This window comes from Entelurus aequoreus, linkage group LG11, assembly GCF_033978785.1.
Source record: "Entelurus aequoreus isolate RoL-2023_Sb linkage group LG11, RoL_Eaeq_v1.1, whole genome shotgun sequence".
In the NCBI taxonomy this organism is placed as follows: Eukaryota; Metazoa; Chordata; class Actinopteri; order Syngnathiformes; family Syngnathidae; genus Entelurus; species Entelurus aequoreus.
In genome coordinates this window covers 29,953,738-29,968,772 of record NC_084741.1, presented here as the reverse complement: position 1 = coordinate 29,968,772, position 15,035 = coordinate 29,953,738, and the positions used below count along the sequence as shown (strand labels likewise).

The 15,035-nt window shown below is 38.9% G+C and overlaps 1 protein-coding gene across 1 annotated transcript in view; it reads right to left on the bottom strand.

Moving 5' to 3' along the window:
• Nucleotides 1–2,358: 2,358 nt before the first annotated feature.
• The window catches only part of dgat1b (diacylglycerol O-acyltransferase 1b), an 85,686-nt gene continuing 73,009 nt past the window's right edge, over nucleotides 2,359–15,035 (bottom strand). Inside the window, exons 9-17 of the mRNA XM_062062922.1 lie at nucleotides 10,982–11,085; nucleotides 8,936–8,974; nucleotides 8,794–8,835; nucleotides 8,671–8,715; nucleotides 8,426–8,538; nucleotides 8,104–8,169; nucleotides 7,753–7,840; nucleotides 7,575–7,637; nucleotides 2,359–3,947 (exon numbers count right to left, since the gene is read on the bottom strand). Coding sequence (XP_061918906.1) covers nucleotides 3,798–3,947; nucleotides 7,575–7,637; nucleotides 7,753–7,840; nucleotides 8,104–8,169; nucleotides 8,426–8,538; nucleotides 8,671–8,715; nucleotides 8,794–8,835; nucleotides 8,936–8,974; nucleotides 10,982–11,085 — 710 coding nt within the window. The 3' untranslated portion in view covers nucleotides 2,359–3,797. The remainder of the gene's footprint in view (nucleotides 3,948–7,574; nucleotides 7,638–7,752; nucleotides 7,841–8,103; nucleotides 8,170–8,425; nucleotides 8,539–8,670; nucleotides 8,716–8,793; nucleotides 8,836–8,935; nucleotides 8,975–10,981; nucleotides 11,086–15,035) is intronic.

Sequence of the window (15,035 nt, the reverse complement as noted above, 5' to 3'; positions counted from 1 at the left end):
TCAATGATGAAATCTTAACATTGCAACACATGCCAATACGGCCGGGTTAACTTATAAAGTGACATTTTAAAATTCCCGGGAAATATCCGGCTGAAACATCGCGGTATGATGACGTATGCGCGTGACGAAGGCCGAGTAACGGAAGTTATGGTACCCCGTAGAATCCTATACAAAAAGCTCTGTTTTCATTTCATAATTCCACAGTATTCTGGACATCTTTTGCAATTTTTTTAATGAACAATGAAGGCTGCAAAGAAGACAGTTGTAGGTGGGATCAGTGTATTAGCAGCGGACTACAGCAACACAACCAGGAGGACTTTGTTGGAGCGCTAGCCGCGCTAGCCGCGCTAGCCGCGCTAGCCGCCGACTTCACCTTGACTTCCTACGTCTCCGGGCCGCCAAACGCATCGGGTGAAGTCCTTCGTCCTTCTGCCGATCGCTGGAACGCAGGTGAGCACGGGTGTTGATGAGCAAATGAGGGCTGGCTGGCGTAGGTGGAGAGCTAATGTTTTTAGCATAGCTCTGTGCAGTCTGGTTGCTAAGTTAGCTTCAATGGCGTCGTTAGCACAGCATTGTTAACCTTCGCCAGCCTGGAAAGCATTAACCGTGTATTTACATGTCCACGGTTTAATAGTATTGTTGATTTTCTATCTATACTTCCCGTCAGGGGTTTATTTCTTTTGTTTCTATATGCAGTTAAAGCAAGATGCTATCACGTTAGCTCGTAGCTAAAGCATTTCGCCGATGTATTGTCGTGGAGATAAAAGGCACTGAATGTCCATTTCGCGTTCTCGACTCTCATTTTCAAGAGGATATAGTATCCGAGGTGGTTTAAAATACAAATCTGGGATCTACAATAGAAAAAGGAGAGTGTGGAATCCAATGAGCCAGCTTGTACCTAAGTTACGGTCAGAGCGAAAAAAGATACGTCCATCGCTGCCTCTCAAGTCATTCACTGTAACGTTCCTCATCTACGAATCTTTCATCCTCGCTCAAATTAATGGGGTAATCATCACTTTCTCGGTCCGAATCTCTCTCGCTCCATTGTAAACAACGAGGAATTGTGAGGAATCCTAGCTCCTGTGACGTCACGCTACTTCCGGTACAGGCAAGGCTTTTTTTTATCAGCGAGCAAAAGTTGCGAACTTTATCGTCGATTTTCTCTACTAAATCCTTTCAGCAAAAATATGGCAATATCGCGAAATGATCAAGTATGACACATAGAATGGATCTGCTATTCCCGTTTAAATAAAAAAAAAACATTTCAGTAGGCCTTTAAGTACCATCAATTCATGGTAAACCATGTTGTTGTGGTTGTTATTGCTTCTCTGTCTTATTCCCCTCTTGTCCCCGCAATTTCCCCCTCTGTCTTCCTTTTTTTCTCTTTCTAACCCCTCCTGCTCCGGTCCGGCTGCTCCAAACATTAATATAAATCAATTTAATAAAGTCAAATACAATTAAAGTAACAAGAGAAATATCCCAAACTTCTCTTTTGTAAAGTAAATATGTACAGCAAATATGGGCATCTACATCAACAATATGATTTGCCTGAGTAGCTAGACAAGACAAAAATTAAAAAATAATGAGGTGTGTGTGTGTGTAAAAACAATATGTAGTCCGTGTTGCAATTTGTGAGTACAACAAGGCTGAAGTTAGTTTCTGATTTTGAATGGTGGGCGACACCAGACTGATATTTTTTTACTTGAAATGTCATTATCATTAAATAATTGTGTCACAATTGTAGAGCAAAACACCACTAAAAACACAAATTAGAAGACAGACATGCAAATCTGATTGCACACACGGTAAGCATTTGCAAATGATTTTGCAACAATAATACTTTCACAGGTTTCCCCCATTATAAATGACTTTAGCAAAATGTATACAAACTGTTTATGGATGGATAATTTCAATATATTTTGTAATATAATTGTCTTGACCTATTTAAATTGTTTTGCAGATTTATCCCAAACTACTGCAAGTAGTAATTTATAATGGGGGTTGAATCATCTTGAGCTTATTACAGCTCATTACAATTCTGGTGGCAACAAGGTTTTTTAAGGAGTTATTTTGATGTGCCCTGTATATTTTGGTGTAATTTCCACAGATCTTTGTTTAACCAAATGTCACACCCATACGTCTATAGACACACTCGGTGATGTGCTGAAGACCCGCTGTTTAATTTGCTATCAGCGCGATGAAAAGCAGACCTGACCTGACGCTGCATGGTTTAAGTGTCATATGAGGCTCGTGTTTGGAGCCTAGCCATGTCCCACATTACTAACATTCGTCTAATAAGTTCTGGTTTCCATCTGACATCTTATGTATGCAAATAACAACACTTGTTCCCTCTAAAAAGTCTCATTTATTGTATAAAACAATTGACAAGGCCACTAAAGCAATGACCAGTTTACATGAGTTTCTTGAAAGAAATATGACAAAAATATAAACAGATGGATGGATAAAGTGTACCTTAAAATGTCTAACCAGCATATATTGTTTAATTTTAGTGCTCATTTCACAGTAAAACTGGACAGAGTAAAGCCCTTTAACACAAGTACAGTATTATGTCTACCAAGGCACTTCAAACAGTCAACATTGTACATAAAAAACCCCAAACATCATTCCCCTTTGTACCCCAACAAAAAAGCCGACAAATATGTCCTCATAAGAATTGTGTTTAAAATGTACCAGAATAATAGAGCAACACAATTTAAGGTATTATTATGGAGAAACATTTTTTCACAGCAGCATAATGGCCATAGTTTTAGGTGTGTTGTTTCTCTTTCTATGTTGTCTTACTAAATTGTTTCGAGACCAATCTGCAGAAAAGTTGCTGCTTGTATGCATGTACAATAAAAGCCTCTACCGTAGGGTGAGTTAGACATGACTTTTAGTTGAAGATATGTTCCACTCTTGCACAGTGCACACATGAGGACAGCAATGTTCATGTAAAGCAGGGGTGTCAAACTCATTTTAGCTCAGGGGCTGCATGGAGGGAAATCTGTGCACGCTATTAAAATCATGGCACTGAAACTAAAAAATATAGACAACTTCAGATTGTTTTCTTTGTTTTACTTTGGCCAAAAATAGAACAAACACATTCTGAAAATATTACAATAAAAATATAGAAAAACATACCGAAAGCAGTAAAGTTTAGATCCATGAAGGAAAGAAGAAAGTGAATGAATGTTTATAACTGAATACATTTACATATGCATAAAAATGTTTTCTTTTGTAAAATTTTTTTTAACGAATTAAGTAATGTTTATGACAACCTTTTTCCAAAACACAATGTAGAATGTGAGATATAACAGGATAATGCATACATTTATCATTTGTTTTCAAAACGCTTACAAAAAAGTGGGAACCCAAATATTTACTGTGGGACCCCATTTTTATGACTTGATGGGGCCACTGGGACCCCATTTGGAAAATTCCTAGCGCCAACACTGATGGAGTATTGGTGCGTGCAAAACAGCAGCAGGCGGCTGTGGCCTGCGGGCCGGTTCTAATACTAATCAAATATCATTCATAATCATATCATAGATAATTCCAGATCTGGCCTGCGGGCCTTGATTTTGACACCCCTGATGTACATGATCAGACATTTCACAAATATGGGAAAGGATGTGTCATTCTTAACATTTTTAAATACTTCATAATGAAAGGGACAATCGGTAGAAAATGGATGGATGCATGTAAAAAAATTATGCTCGAATGGATGACCCAAATGAGAAGCTGTCGAGTTGTAATTGCAAAAAATACCTAAAATCTGTCTACAAAGAGGTAAACAATCAGTCAGCTTCTTGCCTGTGGTGAAGGACGTAGTAGTCATGGACGTACATGAGGACAGCAAATGGTTGACCAATTATGAGCGATATCCACACTGCAGCATTGCCATAGTTGCCACGCAGGTAGTGACCAACAAGCCAGGCTAATGGAAGCTACAAAAAAATAAACAACAACAACAACATTAATGCTTTTTAGACACAGGAGGGAAGAGTCTCTGACCTGCCATGCTAATAAATAAGTATATATATATATATATTATGATAACATCAAAATGCATTGCAGTTAAGAATAAACTATTGTTATACACCAGGGGTTGTTTTAAAAGTGTGGGGCAGTAAGACTCCCCTTAGAGATTGCATTTGGTGCTACCAGTTATGTCCTCACTCAAACACATTATAATGGGACTGACTGAATGCACTGTAGCTTGTCGTTACAACTCCATACAGCAGATGGCCAAGATAGATTGCAGTCCTGTGGGAAACAATGTTGTTCCTTTAATACAGACCTGGGCATTCTACGGCCCGCGGGTCGCATCCGGCCCTTTGCGCATCCCTGTCCGGCCCGCGTGAGGCCAATCATGAATTACAAAATACATTTCAAAAAGTATCTATGTCGAGTGTGCAATACAACGGTACTGCTTTTGTTTTGAAAAGCGTTATTTGTATTACTTCCGTGTGGACGTATGCGTGTGTGCGAATGTGAGTGAATTGAACGGCGCAATCACAAATTACAAAATAAAGTTTAAAAAACATCTATGTGGCGCGCGCAATACAACTGTGCTGCTTTTATTTTGAAATGTGTTATTTATGAGTGTATGTCCGGGGGGAACCTGTGAGTGAAGGTGCATAGAGACAAGTGATGAGACGCTAATAAAAGAAAATTTGATGACGATTGCCGTGTTTTCAACAAGACATGGACTGCCAAGTATTTCTTTACAGAAATTAAAGGTAAAGCCGTGTGCTTAATTTGTGGTACACAGCTTGCTGTGTTTAAAGAATATCATTTTAATCGCCACTACACGACGAAGCACGAGGGAAAATACCGGAATCGGTCTTATGAAGCGCGCGCAAGGGAGGCTGATGCGTTGATGGTAAAACTGCAAACCCAACAAGGACTTTTGGCCATATTTCACACCCCCAGAGATGCAGCCGCCAGGACAAGTTTCGTCATTTCTCACAAAAGCGCCAGAAAAAGTAAGGCGTTTTCTGACGGAGAGTTTATTAAGGAGTGCTTATTGGACTCTGTTGCGCTGATATGCCCGGAGACATGGACTGTTTTTCGCTGGCTTTAATTGGATGAGATCTGCGGCGATGTACGTGACACCGCCCAGCTGCTCATATTCTTACGTGGGATAATTGCAGACTTTCAAATCACATAGTAGCTGGCAGCCATGCAGTCAATTAAAGAGACAACCACAGGTAATGACTTGTTCACATAGGTAAATGCGTGTTTGGACATGTTAGGACTGAAATGGGACAAGCTGGCAGGTGTGACAATCCAATCCAATCCACTTTATTTATATAGCACATTTAAACAACAAAATGTTTCCAAAGTGCTGCACAACAATATTAAAAACAATATTCAAATATTATCCTTAGCTCCACCAATGACTGAATAAAAAGAAAAAACAATTACATATAAAACCAATATAAAAAACAATATAAAATAAATATTATTAAAAAATATTTTTAACAACAGATGGTTGTCCAAATCTGACGGGGAAAAATGTTGGATAATGCAGGACAAAGTGACAGAAATTAACCCTGTGCAGAAATAAAACCATCAAAAGCAATCTGCTTTTGTATAAAGTTAAGTTAGGTTAAATTAAATTATTATTATTGTTATTAATTATTATTATTAATATTACGGTATATCAAAAATAATATTGAGCAAATTTTAATTGAAATATTGTCGTGTGGCCCTCCAGCAGTGCTCGGGTTGCTCATGCGGCCCCCGGTGAAAGTTAATTGCCCATCCCTGCTTTAATACAACTGGAGTTAGCTTAATGGGGGCCTATTATGCAATACAACTTTTCTTACCTATTGGTATCTGTTTTTGTGTGATTGGGATCTGCATAAGTCCTGAAAATGTGAAATCAAACCACAAATTTATTAAAAAAACTTGCCTTCCTTCACACTTTCTCCTAACGAGCCATTTGGAATTTCCCCAAATTGTGACTTTTTTCCCCAGTTGTGACGTCAGTGGATACATTGTAGAGATTTATTCAAAGAGGTTTACACGAGTACGCCATCGTAGTTCGACGTTGTAGTCACTAGATTCCTTCTTTTTATCTACTCACTTGATGTGGGGCAGACTGGCTCGTACATGCACATGCATTCTCCTCTGTTGCCATTTCTAATACAAAGTAGTGTAAAGTTCTAACTTATATCTGTCAGTAGACTCCATGTGGAAGTGCTAAAAACTACAACAAGGACAACGGGGAGAGGACGCAGTCGAAGTGGAGGCACGTAAATCTGACCGCCCACAAAATGGCACAGCCTAAAGAGACGGTCAGAGAGTAGCTTGAAGGTGGTCTGTAAAACAAAATCTATGCATAATTTGTACCAAAGCACCACCATGACATGTTTTAAATGTTTTTCTTCATTTTTCTCAAGTTGCTGCACCTCTCCTAAACTCTTCAGGCAATCTCTTAGGGGAGGCCCTTCCCACATTTAAAAAAACTGCTGTAGTACACAATAATAATTACATACTACAATTACTAACAATTTAGAATGTTTAAGTATGTTAATGTGTGTCCTATAAGGCATGGTTTTTCAACCTTTTTTGAGCCAAGACACATTTTTTTCATTGAAAAAATCCTGAGGCACACCACAAGCAGAAATCATTAAAAAACGGAACTCAGTAGCCGATATTGACAATAAAAAGTTGTTCTCGCAATTGTTGGATATGAATTTAAACCATAACCAAGCATGCATCACTATAGCTCTTATCTCAAAGTAGGTGTAGGTGTACTATCACGACCTGTTACATCATGCCATGGCTTATTTTGAGGTTTTAAGTGTTTTCCTGTGTGTTGTGTTTTAGTCCTTGTCTTGCGCTCCTATTTTGGTGTTTTTTCCGGTTTTGTTGGTGTTTTCCTGTTGCTGTTATATGTCTTCCTTGAGCGCTATTCTCCACACCTTCTTGGTTTTCGCAGTCCAGACTATTTAAGTTGTGCGGACGCTTTCCTTCTTTGTGGGGACATTGTTGATTGTCATGTCACGTACGGATGTACTTTGTGGACACCGTCTGCTCCACACACTGTAAGTCTTTGCTGTCGTCCAGCATTCTGTTTTGTTTACTTTGCAGCCAGTTCAGTTTTAGTTTCGTTTTGCATAGCCATGCCTAAGCTTCAATGCTTTTTCTTAGCGGCACTCGCCTTTTGTTAATTTTTGGTTTAAGCATAAAATACCTTATTACCTCCACGCTGCTTCCCGCTGTCTTCTGCATATTGTGATCATGACATGACGTGTTCCCGACATCTACAAAGCAATTGATACTGATATGGACGAGTATAACATGGTTACTCTGCCACATTATTTACGGATTATAATTACTTTTGTGCAAAAAATATTTTTTACCCAATTAGGTGAAATTACATAATCTCCCACATCATACCAGACCGTATTTTGCGGCACAGTGGTCGAAAAACACTGCTATAAGGGATTGGATTAATGGCATTGAACAAAAGGTAGTTAATTAGGTAATTGTTATTTCTTGCTAGTTATATGTTCCACAATAATGATTGTATTGCATTTTAATTTCCGGAATCTGCTTACCTGAGCCATCATGCCCGTGAAGGCCCACAGTCGGAACATCCTCAGAGGGACACTCACCAGGTACTACCGCACAGAAAAGAACGAAACAAAACAAAAACAGTAAAATGGCGTCAAAAACCTTAAAAAGTACGACCGTGCGGTTCTCAAATTTAACATAAGTAGTTCAGTGTCCTTTCACCTCATGGAAGAAAGCGGACAAGAAGAAGACTGCTGATTGGCTGACTATCTTACTAAAACCTCTCCTCAGTAACGGCTTGTAAAAGTGCCTGCAAGACAAAGAGCAGGGAAACACATCAAGATCAACTACTGTATTAGTGGAAAATAAAACACACAGTATTTTATTGAATTGCATTGCATTTCCTCTGTCAGTTTATCTTTTTTCTCGCACTGTACTTGTGACTAGTGCTAATTTTGAGCAATTACAGCGCCATTGTACAGTCTGCCTGCATCCAAACTGCTCTTGCACTGTGTTCGCTTCTATGAATTTCACTGCAGTGACTTCCCAAGTTGAAGTGTGTGAATATCTCACCGGAGACACCACTTGTGAACGGGGATGTTCCAGTTCTGCCAGAAAAATGTCACCGACTCGGAGTTCCTGAAAGATGAGTCAGCAAAAAGGGATAGTAAGGCTTTACAGAGCTTAAATAATGGATTTGTAGATATGACACTTTCATTAATACTGACTTACTATGACATATTTTTAATAGTCTCTCACCCCCCCATCAGCCATGGGAGACTGTCACTTAGTCACAAACACCATTCTTAATCATGTGCTCTCAACTATGCAAAGGAACTATAAAAGGAAAACTAAAAAAAAAACCTAAAAAAAAACCACAGAGAAAAATATCTACCACCAGTCTTTGTAGAACTGTCGGTCTCCGAAGCGCAAAAGCTCAGCTGTGAAGTTCAAAGATGAGTGAAAGAACCAGTAAAAAAACATCAACCAAAGCAAGTGGTTGGGAACCTGTAGATAGACCAAGATCCACAAAAACATGAGGATATATCATCTAATACATAACAAAATAATCAGCATCTTACCATCTGCTACCTGCAAAGCTCAGTATAACAAATATAAGTAACTCTTATGTGGACTCACAGCCAATCTCAAAAGTCTCTCAATCATGCGAGATAGATCCATGTCCTACGATAAAAGAGAGAAAACAGGAAATGGTATTGACTGTAAAAAGAACATGAACCCATGCCACTGTGCTTTGCTCACCTCAAGTGGCTTCATGGAGCTTTGAATGATTGGAATCATCCACTGGGTGAGAGAGAAGACGAGAAAGAGCTTTGAACTGATTTGAAAGGAAACCTTTAATTCACTTGGATGCCAAGTCACAGTTAAAAGTATGTTTGCGCACCTGTTGAGTAAGACCAACTAACATCTGGATGAGGAACAGCTGGGGACAAACACATACACCATTACTTTTACTGTTCTTTATGTTAAAGCACGACATCAAGTATTGTATTGACCCGGATATACGGTAATAATTAGGGATGTCCGATAATGGTTTTTTGCCGATATCCGATATTCCGATATTGTCCAACTCTTTAATTACCGATACCGATATCAACCGATACCGATATATACAGTCGTGGAATTAACACATTATTATGCCTAATTTGGACAACCAGGTATGGTGAAGATAAGGTCCTTTTTTTAAAAATTAATAAAATAAAATAAGATAAATAAATTAAAAACATTTTCTTGAATAAAAAAGAAAGTAAAACAATATAAAAACAGTTACATAGAAACTAGTAATTAATGAAAATGAGTAAAATTAACTGTTAAAGGTAATTACTATAAGTGGACCAACAGCACGCACAATCATGTGTGCTTACGGACTGTATCCCTTGCAGACTGTATTGATATATATTGATATATAATGTAGGAACCAGAATATTAATAACAGAAGGAAACAACCCTTTTGTGTGAATGAGTGTGAATGGGGGAGGGAGGTTTTTTGGGTTGGTGCACTAATTGTAAGTGTATCTTGTGTTTTTTATGTTGATTTAATAAAAAAATAAAATAAAGCGATACCGATAATTAAAAAAACGATACCGATAATTTCAGATATTACTTTTTAAAGCATTTATCGGACGATAATATCGGACATCTCTAGTAATAATACACTTTATGTTTTTAATATGAGTAATATCATATTTTTTTCGATGACTCTTGCTGAAATCTTATTAAGTGGGACCTCGACTTACTAACTCATCATTGTACAAACTTTTTGATTTACGAACCACAAACTGGGGAAAAAAATGGTTTGTTGTACAAACCTTGTGTCCGTGTACAAACATTTCATCCTCCCATCATGTGCCTCGCACCGCATCCATTCTGTGCCCGGCAGCATAGCAAAGCTGTCGTTAGCTACTGTGCTAATTGATACTTCAGGCTTTTTAGCCTTTTTACAATTTTTTTTTAGTTTCGCGAGCTTAATTTGAGTTCAAAGAAAGACATTAATGTGGTTTGAAACATTCAGGAAGTATCCACAGCGTTGTTGAAACTGCCCTTCTTTCTTCCGCTGAACACTAAAAAGATTAACCAACAGCGTGGCGGATAGAACGACCGTGCCAGCAACTTGAGGGTTCCAGGTTTGATCCCCGTCTGTGGCCATCCAAGTCACTTCCGTTGTGTCCTTGGGCAGGACACTTCACCCTTGCTCCCAGTGCCGCTCCCACTGGTGAATGAATGGTAGGTGGTGGTCGGAGGGGCCGTAGGCGCAAATTGGCAGCCACACTTCCGTCAGTCTACCCCAGGGCAGCTGTGGCTACAAATGTAACTTACCACCACCTTGTGTGAATATGGAGTGAATGAATAATGGGTTCTCACTTCTCTGTGAGCGCTTTGAGTATCTAGTCGATAGAAAAGCGCTATATAAAATCTAATCCATTATTATTTTCATGTAGTATTTCATGTTTATCTATAATCATTGTAGCCACTTGGCTGTTAAAATGAAGGCGTTTTGTGATTTGAAACTGTGAGTGCACCACAGGGCTAGCGACAGTGTGTGTGCGTGTCAGCAGGGCGACTGAAAATGAGGACAGTTAAGCTAGATGTTGTTGTTTTGACTTTGTTATTAAATAAAGTTGATCCATCACCGCCTTGTTATGTTTGTTTGATATGCAGTCCTGTATAGCGCTTTTTATTGTGTTCAAATGCTTCTTTTTTGTCGAGGCTGGAACTCATTATTCATCTTTATATTGTTTGTTATGGAGAACTTTGCTCTAAAATATTAACTTTTTTTTTACGAACTCTGTTCAAGAACCAATTAAGTTTGTAAATCGAGGTTCCACCGTATTTAGGATAATATGATAATTAAATTGTTATATACAGCAATATTAACATGACTACTGACACCATAAAACAGCAGATACATCTTGATTAAATATTTCCTCACCATTTCAAAAAGTCTCCTCAGGAGGAAACTCATGCGTATCTTGGGAGAGCGAGGAAAGTTGAGCTCGTAGCACAGCGTCGGAGCAAAGGTAAAGTAGTACAAGTCTATAGATACACAAGTAGGAGCTAATGAGAACATAGTTGGCCAATAAAGCTGATTCTGGTTCTGAAATGTCACATTCTCAGTGTGTCTTTGAGCAGAAGTTCTTAAAGGAGCCATATGTAGTAATCTGGGCAGAAATGGTACTGCAATCACGGTCAACATTCTGTAGTTCCCTCCCACTCTCCACGACTGAGGTTGCCAGATACGCAGCCAAATCCGAATCCTACTCCAAGGAACTTCAAATGGCAATTGACGAATCCTACGCTGTAGGTTTCTTTTGTTTATGCTTCTTGCAAGATGGTTTACTAAGTACCGTATTTTCCGCACTATAAGGCGCACCTAAAAACCTCCAATTTCCTCAAAAGCTGACAGTTCGCCTTATAATCCGGTGCGCCTTATAAATGGACCAATATTGAGCCACAACAGGTCTCACAACTACTGTAACTACGCCGACTTCATTTTCCCCCTTCTACGCTTCTTCTTCTACGGGGGAAAATGAAGTCGGTGGCTGCTTACCGTAGAAGAAGAAGCTCTTCTTCTTCTAGGAAGGAAAATGAAGTTGGCGGCTGCTTACCGTAGTTGTGAGACCTAAACTTTATGTAAAGACCCAAAAATGGCTCCTATTAAGAGACACACTTACGACGCAGAGTTTAAACTCAAGGCGGTCAGCCACGCAGTAGAACACGGGAATAGAGCAGCAGCGAGATAATTTAACATTAACGAATCAATGGTGCGGAAGTGGAGGAAGCAACATGATGACCTGCGCCAAGTAAAGAAGACTAAACAGAGTTTCCGAGGGAACAAAGCAAGATGGCTACAGTTGGAGGACAAACTCGAACAGTGAGTTGTTGAACAGAGAGCAACAAGTAAAAGTGTCAGTACAATCACTATATTTGTATTGTTGACATTCCCTTTAGCGGAGCTCTATCTAATGGATGCATAACGTAACCACAGCCTCTACTGTAGCGTCTATTCTATGCGCCTTATAATGCGGTGTGCCTTATATATGAACAAAGTTTTAAAATAGGCCATTCATTGAAGGTGCGCCTTATAATCCGGTGCGCCTTATAGTGCGGAAAATAGGGTAATTATGCCACATTTTACTAATGTCGATTAGCCAAATGTATTTGTAAAGTTACGCAGCAATATTTTCGTCGGTAGTCGGGACAAATTGTTGGCATTACCCTGCTAAAATGTCTAGTTTGACCGCATGAACCACCATAAAAATATATTATGTATAATAATATATAATCTATCGCATAGGCCTACTTTGATGGCAAGCCAAGGCCAACAGTAAAATTACCGCCACATCTTGTTCAGCATAACTCCATGTTGCATCCAACCTGACACACTGCATTCTCTTCCATGTACGCACATCACCATCTTTCAATGCAGAGTGCAATCCAATGAGCCAACCCACATTACGCAAAAACCACATTACGCATAAATCATATTGCCTACTACCATGTCAGTACACAAAGTAGAAAATCATTACATGTAATGCATTATATTGTGCCAAGCAAATACCACCCCATATGTGCCTGATGCACATACAGTACCAGAAACCGCAATTAGCCGTGCTAATGTTGGAACCCAATTCCTCAGCGTATCAGCATATTGAGAACGAAATAGGCACTTACATTACCCATATCCACATACGCTTTATTTGTCGAAAATATACGTTTCCCTGTAGGTTGGATGACACATCGACATACAGGCTAACGGGCATATATTTCCCCCGTTATATGTCCATGTGTCATTGACCGGGATAGCATGCCATGCATTACACCAGGAGCTAAGCACCCTCACACTTAGCATTCGTTGCATGAACATAAATGGCTTTGTTATAAAAGGTCATAAACTGTATTGGACAATATAGTTTACATACAAAATGTCCATTTACATGTATTACAAGTAATAGGAAAACGTACATGCCTTACAATCTAGCCTTGACACCAAACTATCAAGTTTGGTGTCAGATAAAAAAATCTCCGCCTTCAATCGTTTCCATCTTTCAAAGGCATCCCGATACAAATCCTTGTTTTGTTCCTGGCTTTGTCATTAATAAATTGAGAATCGTAACGAGGCCCTTTACATTTACTAAGGTCTGACATGTTTAGTACCTTTACCAGGGTAGTACCTAGAAGAAGGTGGCTCTGCGTAACTGGCAACCTGGATGTGACACACTCACAGATTTTATAATTGGTCAAACGGTGGAGGGCAGGGCATCGAAATGAAAACAATAACAAGATTTTGGGACTGTAAATCTAATTTTGAAATGATCATATCCCGGCTGAACTACCATTATCAGTTATAGAGGTATTCGAAAAGAACATGATTTATTAATACCTTTTGACATATTAGGGCCATTTAATGATGACTTCACATGAAATTTCTACATATGGCACCTTTAACCTTTTCCACTACAAAGTAGCCCTGAACCCACTTAAAGGGGAACAGCACTTTTTTGGGAATTTTTTCCTATTGTTTACAATCTTTATGTGAGACAAGAAGACAGATGAATTCTGTTTGTGCATTAGAACTTGTATGTTAACGTAAATAAAAGTCAGCTTACAATGGAGTCAATTGGAGGTCCTCTAAAACCTCTAAATAACCATCCAAAAAATGCCAAAAATATTCTGTTTACATTTCATGACCTGAATATTAGTCAAGTATCAGTGATATTGTTATTATAAGCGCTAACGCAGACAAACAATTTTTAGCGGCTACGTGATGAGAGAGAACTAACTAGCCGATGACATCATCGGCTGGTGAGCTGCTTTCTTGCCCCGGAGCTTGTGAAAGTTTATTCTAGATTATAAATAATATCTCTCACACTGACAGTAGAAGGACGAAGACATAATCCGACCAGATGGTTAACATTGGCATCCAATTTAGACCCTGACAAGGCGAGAAAGACACAAATAAATGCTTGCCATGAATTGAATTACGTGGACCCCGACTTAAAGAAGTTGAAAAACTTACTCGGGTGTTACCATTTAGTGGTCAATTGTACGGAATATGTACTGAACTGTGCAATCTACTTATAAAAGTTTCAATCAATCAATTAATGGTTGCACACCACTGTTTTCTTTGCGAGGATAATGAGTCATTCTTAATCTAAACGGGAATATATCAGCATCCCATCAGTCAGCATCCAAATGACAGCAGACATTGTACAGTAAGTGATCTTTTTATGTTTGTTGGCTCTCATGAAGCCTGCAGTAAATAGTAAAAATCAGTGATGATGTTGGGAGGAAAAAGCGAATGTTGTGATGTGTTTGTGATGCGCCACCATAGACATGCACCTGGGGATAGGTTGATTGGCAACACTAAAAATTGGCCCTAGTGTGTGAATGTGAGTGTTGATGTTGTCTGTCTATCTGTGTTGGCCCTGCGCGACTTGTCCAGGGTGTACCCCGCCTTCTGCCCGAATGCAGCTGAGATAGGCTCTAGCGCCCCCCCGCGACCCCGAAAGGGACAAGCGGTAGAAAATTGATGGATGGGCATATGCTCAATATACGTAAATATTACATGTTATTATGAATGCACCTGTTACTACATTATCTATTGCATGCATTACAGCAAGTGTATATAAAACCTTAATGTTGGTGTTTGGATTTTTTTTTAAAGGCGTTAAAGGCAGAATAGACCGACACCAATATATTCCATTGCAAGCGGACTTTTGATTGCATTTATTTACTAGTTGAATGCATAGAAAAAAGTAAGACATGTGTGCTCTTCTTATATAAGGATTGTGAATGATAATCCAAAATAAGTGCAAATCCTCAGTAAATATTAGTAATCTTACTCTTGATTTTAATAATATTCAACAAGTATAGCTAACCTACAAATAGTTTAACAGGATAAACCTTGTCAAATTATATGATAACGTGTTAATCACAAACATTATCAACACTTAGGTCAGGCAGATTACAAAAATAAATACAAA